This window comes from Centroberyx gerrardi, chromosome 9, assembly GCF_048128805.1.
Source record: "Centroberyx gerrardi isolate f3 chromosome 9, fCenGer3.hap1.cur.20231027, whole genome shotgun sequence".
Classification (NCBI taxonomy): domain Eukaryota; kingdom Metazoa; phylum Chordata; class Actinopteri; order Beryciformes; family Berycidae; genus Centroberyx; species Centroberyx gerrardi.
In genome coordinates, this window is record NC_136005.1 from 16,147,553 (window position 1) to 16,165,780 (window position 18,228).

Here is an 18,228-nt window from a genome sequence, read left to right on the forward strand (position 1 = left end):
GGGTATTACACAAAGCAGGATTAGAAAGTTAGCCAGATAACTGTGAAAAGGATTATGCTATATCCTGGTGATAGTGATTTGAATATGTAAAACAAAGCTTGGATCTTAGGGTTAGAAATATGATTTAGTCATGTATGTTGATGAATGCTAATAATAAACACATTTTCAGAAGATATTTCATCACACTTTTTAAAGTTATCTGGATAACTTCCCCCCCCTGCATTCAACAACACACTTTTTTTTTTATTCCATAAGAGTTATCCCACTCAGTCAATCCAACTTTTCACGAGCTTGGCATTAACATGGTGCATGTCTGCCATCTGCTGACAGTAGGCAGCTCAGCAATGTAGTCTATTGTTGTGGAAAAATAGTCGTGCAATTATAGATAAGCACATCAAGGTTTATTTCAAAAACCCTCAATTTTTCAGTGTCAATATATTCAACATAGACAAAACAGACACTAATTCATTCATATCAAATATTTCTCTCAAAGCATAAATTTCATTTCATACTGGAAACTTAAAACTCACTCTATAGAAATAGTGTGGTTTTCAGCTGCCCTCTATACAGTAGCTGTTATAATAGCACAGTCTTAATAAGTACAACAGTATGTATACTGTTCATACTCCAGTAACAGAGAAACGGGTAACTAGAAGGAATAAACTTCCCCACCGTACACGTGAAGCTACTGAAGAGCTGTTTGATCAACCCCACCTTACATTTTCATTCTCCAGGACAAATCATGGGGAGAAATGAAATATCCAACAGTACCCTATTCCAGATGGGACTCCTTATCTGACAAGAGTTTGGTTAGTTTACATGATCAAACAGGGTAAAAGGTCCTGGGATGTTACTAATAACAGATCTATGAACATGCTTCATCACATAAATTATCTGCTATGCTACTCTATGTGTCGTTACATTCTTTACTGGTATAAGTATCTGCCAAGCTGTGGTGTACTGGTTGTTTAGGAGGTGAGTATACTCTGACCCCACCATCCAATTAGGCGATACTGGTAATTAGGCTGAGTAGATTTATTCCATATAGTGTATCCACACAAAGAAGCGGGTATACGCTGTACACCGACTTGCGCGACTTCTGCCAAAAACAGTGAATACTGGTTTGAGTATTGGTTTAAAATCCAACCCAGGCACTGCAGCACTAATTCAAGCGCCTGCAACTGCTTCCTCCTTAGTCGCTCCTAGGTGTCAAAGTGGGTTTGGCTGTTTTGTTGTTTCAGTCTCAGTTCACATCCTCCCCACAGCTCCTGGCTCCACTGGCAGGGAGAGGGAAGGCAAGGCAGGGTGAAAGAGGGTGAGAAAGGCACCATAACCCTCACCCCTCCTCCTCCTCCTGCTCTTCATCGCTTCTCCAGTTTCTTGAATTTGGCCTCTGCAGAGATAGGGAAAGAGAAGAACTCACTCAGTCTGCAGTTAGAAGCTGCACCAAAAGAAACAAAACTACCCTTGTCTAAAGTCTAACTGCAACATAATCAGGTGTCTGTCTGTTTGTCTTTGGAAGCGGTACTGTGGAAGAGGTTATGTGAGGAATCGTCTGTGGTGTCAGAGCGCCATCTGGTGTTGGAGTTCATAATGCTTTGGAACATGAACTGATAAATGAATAGAAGCCAGGAAAGACAGAATAGAATAGAGTAGAATACCCAGCTCCCACTGTCATACAGGAATACAGCAAGACAGGAAAACCACCAAAACATAGTTAACTAACTGATGAAGCAATGGAATTCTACTATTATCGTTATCAGCCCAATACCACAGTATGAAATAGACTAAGGAATTAAGAATGTAATTAAACAGAGAAATAGTCACTTATCACATTGAATATAGAAATTGAATTGCATCGATCTTACTCAGCATAACCTTGGGCTGAACATTCATTTTTTTCTTATTTTTAGATTTCTTTTTTATTTTTTTAGCATTTTCGCCTTTTTTCCACAGTTCAAAGTAGAGAGAGAGAGAGAGACGGTCTTTCCCGGGACGTTGCGGTTACACGGCACGCGCCCTAGACCACTGAGCCACCAGGACACCCCACACTTCTGCATTTCTGTAGGTTAAATGTCTTACCCAGTCTCTTGGAGTATGTGTCCAGTTTGTAGGCAGCCTGTTCGAGAGCAGACACTTGCTCTTCGATCTGATTTATTTGGTCCAAGTAGGGCTGTAGGCTGGCATCTGAAACAAACACACAAACACACACACACACACAATACAGATGTTCACATCAAGGTAGTAGTAAGAAAGATATCAAATGGAAATAAGCAGGAGTATGCCAGTAATTTTTTTCCTGTGAGTTTTAGTGCAGCTGCAGGTCCTGAATATCTCACTCACACTTGTTGTTGAGATCCTGCAGGTTACGGCTGATGTTGATGCTGATGTCCTTCATCTCCATGTACTTCAGACTAGTTAGCTTGTTCATGTTCTCCAACAGACGGTAGTCCTCACAGGTGGCTGTAAAGGGAAGGAGATAGAAGGGTTAAGTGCATGAGAGAAAAGGAGATTCGAAAAAAGTGACAGTCACATGCAAATACAGGGAGAGAGGAGGAAGCATGAGGATGAGAAATGAAAGGGAGGCATCAGCAAATCACTGTCCTGGCGAAGAATAATCTTTGTTGTGTGCAGGGAAACGGAAGAGGGAGAGCAAAAGAAGTTTTAAAAGAAAGAACTAAAGACCTGTGAGTTCTCCTTGCAGGAAGACCGACATCTTTTCAAACATATCGGTGCACAGCTCGTTTATATCAGGCTCTGCAGGCTCCACAGCCTCCTCTGCCGTCTCAACACCGCCGTCACCTTAACACAAACGTTAGGAGCAAGATAATTTACAGTTATACAATAGCCTAGAAGTTTAAACAATAGAAGAGTAAATTTAAACAATAGAACCTAAGCACAGGAAGACAATGCCATAAAGAATTTTTGATCCACAAAAACATAAACAATGCACTTAACATAATTAGCTATAGTTTCCAACCCACTGCATGGAGCAAAACAATTTAGGTAATGCACACTGCAGTGGCGACATCTCCATTTGTTTATTTTGTTTGTTTGTTTTTATTAGCAAACAACACAATACAAACAATCAGACAGACAGTACATGGGTTTGATGACAATTATGAATAATAACAATTCTCTCCAGACAGTGTTGAAATTATGTTTAGGAGAATAGTTCGTGTAGCTCAGGTTTTTTTTTTTTTTTTCAATACATATAAAAGATTGAATTAAGGATTTATAGTCGAACATAAGCTCCTTAAAGCATGGAATAGTTTGGAAGAATTTTGAATTATGTATATGATATTTTCCCAATAAAATGATAAATGTTATCATTTTTACTGTTGATATATCTTCATACTACATCTCTATTTGTTTGAATTGTTGTGGGACTGTTAGCATTAGCCAGCGAGCTACGGAAGCGACAAGGAAACACAACTCACTGTTGGTGCTGGACTTTTTGGGCGCTGACGCCAGGCTCTCCCCCGCACCCTCCGGTCCCTCTCCGGTGCTGCTGGAGGCTCCAGCCAGGTTCAGTGCCGTCGGATGGCTCATCGGTACCCTGGAGATACTGTCCATTGCAGCGGCCTCATCACCCGTTGCAGCCATTTTGTTCTGCCTTGCCTTTCCCTGTCACATGATTTGAATTTTCACGTGACGTTCACCTGCCCCAGCCCCTCCACCTCCCCCCGCGCGCAATGCCACACCCTTTTCTTTTGACAGGTGGCTCTGTCACAGTAAAAACACACAAATAATTCAAATTTACAGTAACCTCCAACTAATTTCTACATGGACTCCATTAAGAATTCATTTTGTCTTTCATTGTCCAACATGCGTGTCAACCCATTCATCAGTACCACATCATTTCCATTGCACATTCAGATGAACATTTAGTTATTATCAGTGCATGAAATGAGTATTACTATCCAAATGAAGTGAAAATTATGAAATGCAAGGCTTTAAAATATGGACTGATTCCATTATGGGTGGGGGTGACGCACTCTACGCATCCACGGAAACGTCCGGCGCTGTTGTGGGAAGCCATCGTGACAGGTTAGCAGTGGACTGTAAACATGGCGGCGTGCACGGCTACAGGGCTGTGCAGCACACCCCATTACTATTAGTCTGAGAAACGGAGACACCCCAAACATGGAGACTGAAGAGGAGCAGCACATGACAACGCTCCTCTGCATGGGCTTTCCAGACCCCGTCGCGATACGGAAAGCGCTCCGGTTGGCAAAGAACGATATCAACGAGGCAGTCGCGCTTCTGACGAACGAAAGCCCCGGACTCGGCTATGGATATGAACCGATGGAGAGCGGGCCTACCCCGGGCTTGGGGTCGAGTGGAGACGGGGAAAACAGCGGGCGGACTGGGACGGGAGGGTTTGACCCCCCACCCGCATACCACGATGTAGTGGATAGCGAGGTAAGACCAACTGGTGCTTCTTATTAGCAAGCATCAACTGAATCTGCGAAAGAGGAGAAAGCTGCTGGTTGTAACGTTACTGGGAAAGACAGGGCTCGCCCATTTAGCAGCCTCCATGCTATGCACCCAGCCTAGCTGTCAGAGCAGGAGGGAAAAGTCGCGGCATGTACTCTCCAGCTAACAGGATAAGGCTCATAGTGGACATGAGTCATGACTGGAACATTACCTGCTCCCATGAAGCTTTGTAAATGATAGTTTATTGACAACTCTGACTTACAACATTAGCTAACCTAGCTAGCTACTATTAGCTGGCTGGCTAGCTAGCTAGTGTTGAACGCGCGAGTAACTGGACCAGCAGTAGTAGCACAGAGATACTTGGGGGAGGGGAATCGGGGTTTTCAGCAGGTTACAGAAGCAAACTGGGCAATCATTTTTAACTGCTAACCCATGGACAGTTAGCTGGATCTGTTCAGTTTGGCTTGGCATTATTGCACAGGGCAAATGCATCGCATATGCTAGCTAACGTTAGCTAGCTTTATCAGTCAGGGCAGCGTCAACCGTCGCCAGCTCCTGGGATTGCTTTGCATTGGACAGATTTCGCAATTGCTTTGGTATATGTGGCCATCTTAAACATTTTTCTGCCAATCATCGCAGCTGTCAAAATGTCAGTCTCTCGTATTGATGTGTCTTTGAATGATCAATATAGTATGTGTACCGATTGTCATATTTGATGCTTGTCGGCCTTTCATTGGTCCCTTGAACTCTTTAAGTTCTGATGGTCCACAATGAATTCAACCAGGCTGTAAAATAGACAGTAACCATACGACAGTTGTCAATTATTTACAGATGTCACTTTCATCTGCACATCATTCCACTCTGCCCTGATTTCGATGCGTATGTGCGGTGCTGTGATATTAAGCCGCAGAGAATACTCATAATGAATCAAATTAAGACAAGGCAGTAGGCTACTGTTTTAATTGACATCTTGAGATACTTGAGGAACTTAAACATGTTTACATTCAGCGACTTACCCTCAAACCTGTTGCTTTCCAAGATGTCCAGAAATTAACCAGATGCAGCCAAAAGAGAGCCATTGTTTGATTAAATGTCACATTACAAATCATTCCAGCTTTAAGGTCATGTATTGAAATATGTTGCACGATTTGTTGTGTCCCTTTGGTTGAGTGGCAGTGATTATGGGTCAACAGAATAGGTCCAAGTAAATGGACAGCCTGCTAACACCTCAAGGCTCCTCCGCCATCCCTTTTCCATCTCCTCTTTTCTCCTCTCTCTCTCATCACCCCTGTCACACTTTGACGTAGGCCATTATAGTAAGAGTGGTATATAACAGTTGGCAGTTGCAGTAGGCCATAAATAACACTGAATGTTTTATTGTAAATCACTGTAAATAGTAAATACGCCTACTTTTAAGTATATACTAATGATAGTGTTGTTGCAGAGTAACTTGACAAAGTGACTCACTCTCTTAATTCTTAACTGTTCCTGACTGTTGCCAGCATTATGTTTTTTTCTTATGCCCAGATGCCACTGAAGTCTGTGATTTCGCCAATGGTCCAGTTTGAACACTTTGCTGCCAACTAATACAACATGTTAAATGTTGAAGTTGTGCATGCTTGATCTATTGGATTTGTTCTCCCATATGACATTTCTAAACATTTGCAGAAATCTTATTAGTCTTTACATGGAAAAGTTAACCAGACGTCACACATGACCTCTAAAAAGTTCTGTAACGTATATGGAAAAAGCTGCATGGGTGAAAGGGGTTTATCTCCTCTCTTCTTTCCAGACAGCTTTCTCTGTCTGCTGTGTTTGTGCTTCAGAGGCATGTCATAGGTCTTTGGCCCCATGTTAGTCTCCTAAATATAGCCCTGCAGTCTTCCTGACACACACAAACACACTGCAGTTTTTGCAGGGGGTCCCAGGGGGGTTGTGGGGTGCATAGTAACAGACTGGCGCTCAGTTACCTCACCGTCCTGCGCAACCGCACGCGCATATTGTCCCTTTGAGAGCAGAGCTTTTCCCCTAATGGCTACAGGTCTCAAAAGATTGGGATTTCTGTAGCTTACCTGCATGTTTTGTTCTTGTGTTTGATATTTGGGAAAGGACCTGAATATTGGAAACAAAGTGAAGGAAATTCCTTTTTTCCTGATACTGTGTTTTTTATTTAAAAATCAAAGGAATCAGTTGCAAAGGATGAAATCATGGCTCTGGTTTGGGGACTTCAAGGACTTGTTAATTGTCCGTGAGTTCTGATTGGGTAATTCTGCCAGCAGTGAAATTCTTCTTCTTGGTTGCTCTTTGACCTTAGTGTTCTTCTTCGGCAGAACACTCTCCCTCTCTCTTTCCTTCCTCCCATTCATCTATCTCTCATCTCTACATTTCTTTGAAAGGGAGGAGATGAAATATGATGCCTCTCGATCGCTTTCTCCCCCTCTCCACTCCCTCCTGTTCTCCCCTGCTCAATGCTCAATCCATCACCATATATCAAGATATCTATCAGTATGCAATGCAGTACAACATGAGCTGAACACATTGAACATTATGTATGCTAATATGTGGAGATGTATTCAAAACGGTAAGACTTGACCTAACTATATTTATACAGGACAGTAGCCACAGGCAAAATGGACAATTGTGTTATAATGGTTTTGGCCATTTATAATGTAGTTAGAGTTGAATTCCTTGGCTCAATCCTAATTTGAGATGCTTTTTCATACAAGACAGCAGGTCAAGCTTGCATAGGGTAAATTATATGGCGCCATTAAGGCATAAACATAAATCATCAGATTTCAAAGAAAGACTTGCTTGAGTGTTGCAGATGTGCCCTTGGAGATTTGGAGTAGTGTTCCACTGGGCAGCACTATTTCAGAGGAGGGAGTTCTGCAGTTTAATCATGAATATTCAAATTACTTCATGAATATGTAACAAATTTATGATGTAAATAATTCAATAATCCTTTGTCTGCTGTTGCTTTCACCACACAGACTCATAGACTTTACTACCACTGGCCATTTTGTTGTCTCACAGCAGTAGTGTGCTGAGCCTGAGCTTGCCATTTTCAATCATGAATCTCTCACACACACAACCAAAGGACTGTGGAAAATGCACAAGGTATAAAAGGAGACTTTTCCTGCAGAACTTAGAAAATTAGTTTAATTTTAACTGCCTCTTAAATATGTATGAAGGAAAATAAAATTTGAATGGTGTTGGCATCCCACCTCGAGTTTCAGACATTTGGCTAACAAGACAGTTTCACGTAGCATACTGATCATTACATTTGACTTTAACCATCACAGCCTGTCTCACAAACCACAACCCTATTGACTTAATCACAAAGAAGAGTCGCACAGTAAAACACTGTAGAGACAAGTGCCTGTCTGGATGTGTTTGACATTCAGGAGGAGAGGTGCAAGGGAGAGGAAGGAGGGACAAAAAGACGCAGAAATGAAGGACGGATCGTGGAGGAGGGGACACGCCTTCCAAATGACTGCTATCATTCTTCCCTGGAGGGAAAGAATCAAGCATCATCCTCCCTGATCTGGCCATTATCATTGCCAGAAGTCATTAGTGTAATCCTAGCATCCATTTAATACAAGTACAGAGGACAGTAGTACAATCAATACAAAACACTGGTACAAGTAGGGACCACTTGTGTCTTTGTGTGGAAAAAAAAATCACCCAGTACATTAGGTTCGTTACATGGGTTTTTTTGTTCATGTGTGTTGCAGAGGAGTAACGATGAGAATGGGAACTGCTCCGGGGGCAGCATGGAGTTCCCCACCACCAACCTGTATGAGCTGGAGAGTCGAGTCTTCACTGACCACTGGTCCATACCTTACAAGAGAGAGGAGTCCCTGGGCAAATGTCTCATCGCGTCCACCTGCCTCGCCCGGCATGGTAAGATTGTGTGTGGGCTGAAAATCATTGTTTTTGAAGTTCTACATTGAACTAAATACGTCTGTGTCTCTGTTGCTGTGTGGGTGGAATGTTTTGTTTTGACCGTCGGGTGCTTTTCACATGTTGTGTTTTTTGGACACTGGTGTTACATCGCTCAATCTGTAGCTACTCTATTATAGCCAATTTTTTTCTTGTTTAGATTTGGGATAAATATGACAATCGAACATTTCCCTTTCTCTCCATCAGGTCTCGCTGATGCCGATGAGAACTGCAAGAGGTTCATGGATCGGTGCATGCAAGAGGCCTTCAAAAAGGTCAGCAGTCAAGACAGCTCAAAACGACTGTGTAATATTTGATTATATTAAATATTTGAATATTTGATTAATGTGCCTTTTCACTGATTTCTCTCTTGTCTGCCTGTTCTGTCTCTGTCCATAGCTGCTGACCAGCAGTGCAGTCCATAAATGGGGGACAGAGATCCATGAGGGAATCTACAACATGCTAATGTTACTGGTGGAGCTGGTGGCAGAGAGAGTCAAGCAGGACCCCATACCTGTAAACCTGATGGGGGTTCTGACCATGGTGAGGTTGCTCTCTCTCTTTTTCTTTATTCTCTCACCATTTTACTCTCACGGTCCCTCACCGTCTATCTCACTCTCTCTCAATTGCTGTCCTCTCTCTGTCAAATACAAACACATAGATATTGAAATGTGGTTTGAATGTTGTGATTAAAATATGTCTGGCATGTGACTTGACATGGTTGAATAGCACAGAGTTTAGTCTTTGCTCTTTACTCTGTCTCCATTGTTGTGTCCAGGCCTTCAACCCTGATAATGAGTACCACTTTAAGAACCGGATGAAGGCCTGTCAGAGGAACTGGGCTGAGGTCTTTGGAGAGGAGGCCAACATGTTCGCCGTCTCCCCTAGCAACACCTATCAGAAAGTAAGGCATGCCCACATCCACCTGACTACTGTACTTTTACTGCTGAAAAGTTTAATTTGGTGCATGTGTGCCAATCTGTCCAGATCCACTTGCAGGTGTGTGTAGCTGTGCTTCCAAGAAAAGTTTGTTAGTATTTGTTAGCCCTTGTTTACAACTCATAGCCAAGTCAGGGGGCAGACAAACAGGTTCTTCATCCCCAATGTTGCGTAAGTGAGCCAAAGGGACTCTGCAGCTGAGCATGTGTGACTGACACACAACAGCTGTCGGAAAACCTAAGAGTGCTGTGTGTGGGTGGGTGTGTGTGGGTGTCCCAAAATTATTTGCGGTCCCATAGCAGAATAAACTCACTGAAAACATAATTGTTTGTTTCAGGAGCCTCATGGTTGGCTGGTTGACCTGGTGAATCGAGTGAGTACTGAGCAGTCACACAGACATGTCTCTAGACGTCAGAAATATCTCAGTGTTACCTATAGCTGGGCCTCATATCTCTCCCTCTCTCTCCGTGTCTTTTTCTGTGAAGTTCGGAGAGTTGGGAGGATTCACGGCCATCCAGACTAAGCTCAACGCAGAGGAAATCGAGATTGCGGTAAGAGTATTCTTCCTCACTTCCACCTTCCCTCCCCTCCATACAGATGCCCTGAAGCTGTTTTTGTGATGAAATAGTTACACTGGTAAGGGATGGAGGGAAGGAATGTAGACAGAGACTTCAGGACAGCTTATACAGGCAAAAGGTCATCATGTTTACCACTGCTGCTCTAAGTTGCATAGTGGTGACTGTCTCTCTTTTCCCTCTATCCCACTAGTACTCACTTACACACAAACACACTCTCTGTCATCCTCCCGCTGTGTGATGGTTGAAATGCTCCGTTGTGTTATGTGTTCTGAGGCATCCTTGTGCTGATGCTTCCTTCAGGGAACCTGGCCGGAACCACAGCAGTGCATAGCCATTGATTCAGTGTGTGGACACACATACACACACACCCTCTCTCTCTCTCTCCATCTATTAGCATGTTAATAGGGCAAAGACTGGTCGTGGATTACTGTTGCAGTCTTCAGTGGCAGTGGGAGCCCAGTAGAGTGTGCAAGCTGTCAGCTCCCTGACATACTCTAAACACAGGAGAGAGAGAGAGTGTGTGTGTGAAAGTGAAAGGAGAAAAGATAAAGGGAGGAGTGCTCCCTCTTCCACTGGCTCCCAGGGGTGACTCATTCATTTGTCTGCTTTGAGCAGGAAGTCAAGTGCAGGGAGGGAATTCACAGAGTGAATAGGGGAGGGAGGTGGAGGGGAGAGGAGCGGGGGGGGGCAGGGGTGAGCAGAGAAGCAGAGACGGTGGATATAGTGTGGAAAGAAGAGAGGAACACGGGAACCATTCATTAAACTGCCCTGATTTGGCACTGAATGACAAATGACAGCTGGGTTCCGCTGTTGGATACCCACCCACACATGCATGCACACTCCCTCCCTCACACACACATGCACACATGCATTACTTGAAACACCGTATCAGTTTAGTTGCCAGTTGACCTCTGGCCTAAACACTTTCATGAGAGGATTGGTACAGCGCTATGGGAGTGTGTTTCTCCTTTTCATAAGCTATCAAAAGTGACACCCATCAATACTTTCCACCCCCACAAGTATGCAGGAAGCTTAATGGAGAGACGCCTACATAAAAGAGAGTGAAGTGGAATGAACAATTCACATGACAGCTAGTCATACTGCATCTGTCACTGATCAATTGCCTTTTTTGTTTTGTGTGTCATGCCTGTCTTATTCTGTCTCTCTCTCCATCTCTTTGTATAGTGTGTATCAGCCCTGGTCCAGCCTCTTGGTGTTTGTGCAGAATACCTCAATTCCAGCCTTGTCCAGGTGACCTGCCCTACACACACACACACACACACACAGACACACACATTCAATGGCAGTATGATGACACATACCTGGGTATTTGTGTGTCCTATATTTGTCTCACTTAGTTCTACTGCTGCCATCTCGCACACCTCCTTATACTGTAATCCAGATATTTTCATACTTTCATTCATGATTTTTACTTAACATGTTATAGTGTTGAAATTGTCAGTTGTGTATGTTTATATGACCCACTCTCTTTTGCTGTATCCTGTATCCCAATATCCCCACATATTATCGCATTATTCATTTTTCATATTATTTTTCTAGCCCATGCTGGACCCAGTCATCCATAAAATGATCACTTATGTACAGAACCTGGAGGAAAAGGACCTTAAAGACAAGGTAACTTTTAGCGTTTGTTGCTCAGCTATAGAATTTTCATACAAACATTTTCAAAGTTTTAATAAGGCATTTGCATTGATAGTGACTCCGCAGGCTGTTTTATCTTAGTCCTCCTCTGTTTGTCCTTTTCCCGCAGCGTCTTGTGAGCATCCCAGACCTGCTGTCGGCCATCAAGCTGCTGTGTATGAGGTTCCAGAGGGAGCTGGTCACCGTGGTGGACGACCTGAGGCTGGACACGCTGCTGCGCATGCTCAAAACCCCCCACTTCTCCACCAAGATGAACTCCCTCAAAGAGGTCGGCTATTTCAGGGTTCAAGTCTGAACCTAGAGTAAACAGCATGGTGTTTATTTTTCTGTGTTTAATGAGATCAGTCATTTTTTGATCTCATTTCACGCTGATTTTTTGTATGTATGTCTCTCAGGTGACCAAGTTAATAGAGGAGAGCACAGTGTCTAAGACAGTGAAAAATGCCATTGACACAGATAAACTGCTGGACTGGCTGGTAGAGAACTCTGTCCTGTCAATAGCACTGGAAGGTAAGGAAATATATCAAGTCCAGTCACAGTCACAAAGTGAGTTTTACAAACCAGGTGTAAACCACAAAGTGCTTTACACAGCATCGGCACAAACAAAACATTATAACAATTAAAATGAGAAAAATCAAACAAAAATTACACATGCCAGGCTCTTCAGAGGATGTCAGTGGTACTCTATGTGGTCCATGCAATGTTCCTTTGTTCCAGGTAACATTGACCAGGCTCAGTACTGTGAGAGAATTAAGGGAATCATTGAGCTGCTGGGGAGTAAACTGTCTCTGGACGAACTCTCCAAGATCTGGAGAATACAGGTAAGGACTATTATACACACCACAATAGCATCATGTTTGTGTTTAGGTTTCTTTGTTATTATAGAGTGCTTTTAACAAACAGGTTTGTCACAAAGTGATTTACAGCAACATAGCGACTATTTGACTCGTTAGCTGTTAACTGAATTGTTAGCAAACCTAGCTTATAGCATATTGCATGCGTACATAGCATTGCTGATAGTAAGTGTGTGTGTGTATGTACGCATGTGTGTGTGTGACACATGTTGAAATAGACAAATGTTCTCTTGTTTGATGGATCAGTTGATTCTTGTGTGTGCCTTTCAGGCGGGCCAGTCATCAACAGTGATTGAGAATATTCACACGATCATTGCTGCCGCTGCTGTCAAGTTCAACTTTGATCAACTCAGCCACCTCTTTGTGCTCATACAGAAGGTCAGCACTATCGCTGTGACTGGGATTTTGATTGTGTGTCTGTGTAGAGTTGTGGGAAGATGGTGATTTACAAAAAATGTGGCTTGTAAGTGTGTATAATATTAATTATGTGTGTGCATGTTTTTCAGAGCTGGGAGGTAGAGAGTGACCGTGTGAGGCAGAAGCTGCTCAGTCTGATCGGGAGGATCGGCAGAGAGGCTCGCTCTGAAGCTACAACAGGAAAGGTCTGTCTGTCTGTCTGTCTGTCTGTCTGTCTCTCTGTCTGTCTCTCTGTCTGTCTCTCTGTCAGGGTTGAGGATATAGGAGTGCTGTGGAAAATAAATGAGGAATGCACAGTATATAAGGTTTGATTACAAAAGCATAGCCTTGAATCTTAATCATCGTGTGTGTATTTTCATGCCTGCGTGTAGGTGTTGGAGGTGCTGTGGGAGCTGGCCCACCTCCCCACCCTGCCTACTAGTCTGGTGCAGCAGGCGTCGGAGGAGCACCTGGGAATCCTGAGTGATGCCTACGCTGTCAAGGAGACTGTGAAACGCAGTTACATCATCAAATGTATCGAGGACATCAAGAAGGTGAGACTGACACGCACATAAACTGCTCTCTATGCATCTCCCTCTCATACTGTACCGGCTTAATTACAGCTTGCATACACATAGGCCCAGTATTTCTGTTTTTGTAGATATTGTGGGGAATTTTGGGTCTGTGACCGAGTTTCACTCCTGTGCCCATTCCAGGATCAGTTCCACTAGGTTTTGCAGTTAAAGAATTGCTCTTATTTCGATATTTATATCATGATATAGGGACAATGTAGCTGTAACTGTAATTCATTTTTTTGGGACTGGCTGAACAATAAGGCCAGATGGCGAATTTTCATTGTATTTACATTTTCCAAGCTGTGGGGGCCATTCTTTAGCTGTTGGGGGGCCACCGCAGCTAAACAAATGTAAAGGCAACACTGCGTAGCCCCCCTACAGCCCTCCGCCTGCTCTGACAGTGTCGGTCTAAAGTTAGCGTGTCCTTGTTAGTGCTGCATACACAGCACCAACTTCAGTCTGTTTTCATCCCCTGCCTCTGAGTGTGTCCTCTGTCTAGCGTCCACGGAGCAGCAGTGGGATATGGAGATGAGGCCGCTCCCTTATCAGACAACAAGTGTCTATCAGGAGTTCATTATTCATTTCAAAGAGTTTTGTTTGACAGTCAAGAAAAGGTCAATAGTTGCCTGTCTTCCTCTCCCCTTATTTCCCTGTGCTGCTTTATTCAGTCCCTCTGAACTTGGCAGAGACAGTATGACTCTGCAGAAGACAAGGTCACCTCCTCCCTCCCTTTTTACTCTCCTTTCTCCCTCTTCCTGCTCCATGGCTTCACTGCTCTGCCTCAGTATTTGTAGAGTCAATATGCTGAACTGGTACTGTACATACATACACACACATACTATCACACACGCAGTCACCTTTTCTTGTTTTTCGGTCTCTCTCTCCGTCTCTCTGTCACACACATGCACAATGAAAGCACACATCCTCCACATCTACGTTTCCCAATCTTACCATGTTATTGAGTGTACACAAAAACACACATGTACAAATGTCCCACCTCAAATGAAGTTTATGTTTCTAGACTCAGACACAGGAGGAGAGTAAAGGCAGCGACACTCAAAGTTCATTTCTTACTGGCTCTTGGGGCAAGAGGAAAGCCAACTCATTGTCCAAAGTAAGAGAAGCCCATACCATTAAATACTCTACTGACCAATCAGTATCCAATCTCACTGCTTCACGCCAACCAACCAATCGCGGAGGAGAGCTTGATCACACAGGGATTTTACTGGTCACAGGGTGATCCTTTCGCACTTGATTTTAACCTGAGAAACTCCAACCGGGTGTGTGTGTGTGTGTGTGTGTGTGTTAATCTTCTGCTTGCCTAACTAAGAGGGCTTTGGCACTGGCTAATGATTACACAGTGTTGTTGATCTTTTTCTGGGTGAGAGCTGACTGAATTAGGTTTGGAGTGATTTAGCAGCTGGGTGAATGTTTAGCTTTGGTGAGTGTTAGCAGATCTACTGATGCAAAGAGGGATCTAATCAGAGCCATGGATATCCACAGTTTGGCAAAGAAAGTTGATGTTTGAATTTGAACTTAAACGTGGCAGCAAGAGAGTAAATTAGAGCATGAGTATACTGTGACAACCATAAGACTGTTTGCCAAACCGTTTCCATCCATGGCCCCGATTGTGTTTCTCATGTTTTCACAAAGCCCTCACTAGGAAACTGGTGAGTCTGTGATAGCAAAGCAAAGACAAGTATATAAAAAGGTAAATACTGTAATCTGTGTAATTAAATCTGATGAACAAAGACTGTCACAGACCCCAGTTGTCCTAGCATGTGTTCAGGTGCATACTGTGCTTTATTGGAAATCAATATACAGTGTGTGTTTTTTGTGTGTGTGTGTGTGTGTCCCAACAGGCTTCTCAACAGAGCAGTCCTCAAGCGGTCTGGGTTGTTCCTGCTCTCCGTCAGCTCCACGAGATCACACGCTCTTTCATCAAGCAGACCTACCAGAAACAAGACAAGGTGACACACACACACAAACACACACACACACACACACCATCAAACTGATCTGATGTGCAGACAGGCTGATGTTGCTATGGCAACCTTTCCCCATTTCCCCACAGAGCATCATCCAGGACTTGAAGAAGAACTTTGAGATCGTCAAACTGATTACAGGATCCCTTGTGTGCTGCCATCGACTCGCCGTGACTGCTTCGGGAAATAATGGCCTCTCAGGCTCCACCCTGGTGGACGGACGATACACCTACCAGGAGGTTTGTCTGTTCTTTTGTAAAAGCTTTTTCCAGGGGTTGATTTCGGGAAATACTAATTGATCACTCAACATTGTCGACATTGTCAGTAATGTCTAATAATCGTTGCAGCCCTAATCTCATCTGAGCTGGTACTGCCTCCACACATATACCCAGGCTGGTACTACAAGTTGAACCGGGTGAATAGCAGCACACTGTGAAATGTTGGCAATGTGCGTTTGAGGTTGAAGATGTCACGTTTCTCTTCTGAATGTGTGTTTAGTATCTGGACGGCCACCTGCGCTTCCTGGCCTTCTTCCTCCAGGAGGCCAGCCTCTACCTGGTCTGGAACAGGGCCAAGGAGATCTGGGAGTGCCTGGTGTCTGGACCAGATGTCTGTGAGCTCGACCGAGAGGTATGAACACCCTTGTCTATGTATGTGTTTTTTAATTTAACCTTTATATTACCAGGAAGTCCCATTGAGAACCAATTTCTCTTTTAAGGACAGTTTTCATCCTCTAGATCTTAAAAATATTGAATGATTAACTTGAGGTGGTGATTTTTTTGTTTTTTTTCAAAATCAGCTTTTCAAAATCAGTCAGAATTGACTCAGTTCAAAATATTTTCGTAATCTAACTTGGCGTGTTTTCATGTTTGCAGATGTGTTTTGAGTGGTTCACTAAAGGACAACATGACCTAGAGAGTGATGTTCAACAGCAGCTCTTCAAGGAGAAGATCCTGAAATTAGAGCCCTATGAGATCACCATGAATGGTGAGGGACACTGCCAGAAGATGCATTAGTGACGTATATCCTTTCATAGTTCGTGCATGTAGTGAGTGAATTAGCCTGGATGTGATATAGCAGTTAATTTGCTTTATGTTTCTCTCAGGTTTCAATCTGTTCAAGACATTCTTTGAGAACGTCAACCTGTGTGACCATCGCCTGAAACGCCAGGGGACTCAGTTGGTCAGTTTCTTCCTCACAAACATCAAACAAATTTCTCTGCATATTGTTTGATATGTTGTACACTTAGTAGTTTTGTCACTGAAATGCATTACAAGTGTATATAATAAAACAAAGCTTCATTGCTCACATTTATATGTTGATGCATCATGATCTGATTTCAGTGTGTGGAGCGACTCGACCTGGCAGGTATGGATTTTATCTGGCGTATCGCCATGGAGACTCCAGATGAAGAAATAGCCAATGAGGCCATCCTGCTCATTATCACCTACAGCTACACCAACCTCAACCCCAAGATGAAGAAGGTCAGTTGGTGTGTGTGTGTGTGTGTATGTGTGTATGTCCGTGTGTCTGCCCGTGTGTCCATGCTTGCAGGCAAACACCTGCCAAGGGCTGGTAAACTGGCCAAATTAAATGATATACATTTTTAATAGAAATATGTCACCCCATCTGTTTTCAGTGCTATTTTGTGTACAGAGTCAGGTACTGTGAGAGTAGATTTAGTTTTAATTTAAAACTTGCTCACTCATTTATACAATAGATGTGGGGTTTTTTTTAAGTGGCATCACACCTGCTATGTGTCAACACATGGAAATAACAATAAGTTTATACGAAAATTAGGCCAGTTAACCATCCAGGCAGCAGAGAAGCAGAAGGATAAGTTTGATAAGTTTAGTTTAGACCCTACCACTTTGTGTATAGCCAGCGCAATAGGCAACCAATCAACAGCTTGTTTGATACAGAGCCATCGTTTTGCTCTGATTGTTGATTGATTGGCTTATTGTCAGAGAGTGTGTACGGTGGTCAGCAGGGACCAAGTTTGAGAACAGGCAAAGACTGTAGATAACTGAGCTATTCAAATGTTATCATCTCAAAAGGTTACCATGAGGTGTGGTGGGTGACGCTCACAGATTTATCCGACATATTTTAACAGCATTTGATGCTTGGCAGATGTTTATTTTAGACCCCTGTGTAAATTTGTCTGACAGTGAGTCTGTGTGTGCTTGTCTATCTCTTTTTGAAACCATGTGTTTTTCAAACCAATAGTGAGAGCTACAAGACTTTAGAGCAGGCAGCATTACTGTTTATTAACGTATGTATTATCTTCACATCCTTGCAGGATTCCGTGTCCTTGCACAAGAAGTTCATTGCTGATTGTTACAAAAGACTTGAGGTGAGTAGCTGAACACATGACTGGCAGGACTGACTGTGCCCGTTTCACACTGAATCAACATCTGAAAAAACACATTTCTATTTTTCCTTTTCTCAGGCGGCCAGTTCAGCCCTGGGTGGGCCTACCTTGACACATGCTGTTACCAGGGCAACCAAGATGCTGACGGCCACTGCCATGCCGACTGTGGCCACATCTGTCCAATCACCATCCAGGTACACAGCAGGAACACAGTTAATAAAGCTATTAAACCATATATGTCTAAGAGTGGATCCCTTCTCAGGTCTTATTCACGGGTCACACTTGGAAAGCTCTGGTTTTGAGGAATAGTCCACTTCAGGTCCTTTTGTAGTCCTGTTGAAATTCTATGAGAGCCTTATTGTTGAATGTATCATCTCCAGATCCACTAAGCTGGTGATAATCGAAAGACTGCTGCTATTGGCCGAGCGCTACGTCATCACTATAGAGGTAAGCCCTGCCTTCTTCACCCCAAGAGTCTCTCATTAT

At 43.3% G+C, this 18,228-nt stretch overlaps 2 protein-coding genes across 4 annotated transcripts in view; one reads left to right on the top strand and one right to left on the bottom strand.

Moving 5' to 3' along the window:
• Positions 1–393: 393 nt before the first annotated feature.
• On the bottom strand, positions 394–3,622 carry bloc1s2 (biogenesis of lysosomal organelles complex-1, subunit 2). Its single transcript, XM_071895634.2, has 5 exons — positions 3,441–3,622; positions 2,686–2,802; positions 2,344–2,463; positions 2,083–2,187; positions 394–1,393 (listed from the first exon to the last, which is right to left on the bottom strand). Exons 1-5 carry the CDS (start codon positions 3,604–3,606, stop codon positions 1,362–1,364), a joined length of 540 nt encoding a protein of 179 aa, XP_071751735.1. The 5' UTR covers positions 3,607–3,622; the 3' UTR covers positions 394–1,361.
• Positions 3,623–4,069: 447 nt separating this feature from the next.
• The window catches only part of usp24 (ubiquitin specific peptidase 24), a 32,936-nt gene continuing 18,777 nt past the window's right edge, over positions 4,070–18,228 (top strand). For 2 of the 3 annotated variants that reach the window (XM_071895548.2, XM_071895549.2), the window contains exons 1-25: positions 4,070–4,425; positions 8,175–8,343; positions 8,590–8,657; positions 8,782–8,925; positions 9,161–9,286; positions 9,659–9,694; positions 9,807–9,872; positions 11,085–11,150; positions 11,460–11,534; positions 11,671–11,829; positions 11,957–12,071; positions 12,279–12,382; positions 12,686–12,793; positions 12,922–13,017; positions 13,204–13,365; positions 14,408–14,500; positions 15,249–15,356; positions 15,461–15,610; positions 15,870–16,001; positions 16,247–16,358; positions 16,477–16,553; positions 16,715–16,855; positions 17,671–17,724; positions 17,821–17,936; positions 18,123–18,189. In XM_071895548.2, the coding sequence (XP_071751649.1) occupies positions 4,147–4,425; positions 8,175–8,343; positions 8,590–8,657; positions 8,782–8,925; positions 9,161–9,286; positions 9,659–9,694; positions 9,807–9,872; positions 11,085–11,150; positions 11,460–11,534; positions 11,671–11,829; positions 11,957–12,071; positions 12,279–12,382; positions 12,686–12,793; positions 12,922–13,017; positions 13,204–13,365; positions 14,408–14,500; positions 15,249–15,356; positions 15,461–15,610; positions 15,870–16,001; positions 16,247–16,358; positions 16,477–16,553; positions 16,715–16,855; positions 17,671–17,724; positions 17,821–17,936; positions 18,123–18,189 (2,823 nt within the window). In that variant the 5' untranslated portion in view covers positions 4,070–4,146. The remainder of the gene's footprint in view (positions 4,426–8,174; positions 8,344–8,589; positions 8,658–8,781; positions 8,926–9,160; positions 9,287–9,658; positions 9,695–9,806; positions 9,873–11,084; positions 11,151–11,459; positions 11,535–11,670; positions 11,830–11,956; positions 12,072–12,278; positions 12,383–12,685; positions 12,794–12,921; positions 13,018–13,203; positions 13,366–14,407; positions 14,501–15,248; positions 15,357–15,460; positions 15,611–15,869; positions 16,002–16,246; positions 16,359–16,476; positions 16,554–16,714; positions 16,856–17,670; positions 17,725–17,820; positions 17,937–18,122; positions 18,190–18,228) is intronic. The other variant, XM_071895550.2, reaches the window with a different exon arrangement.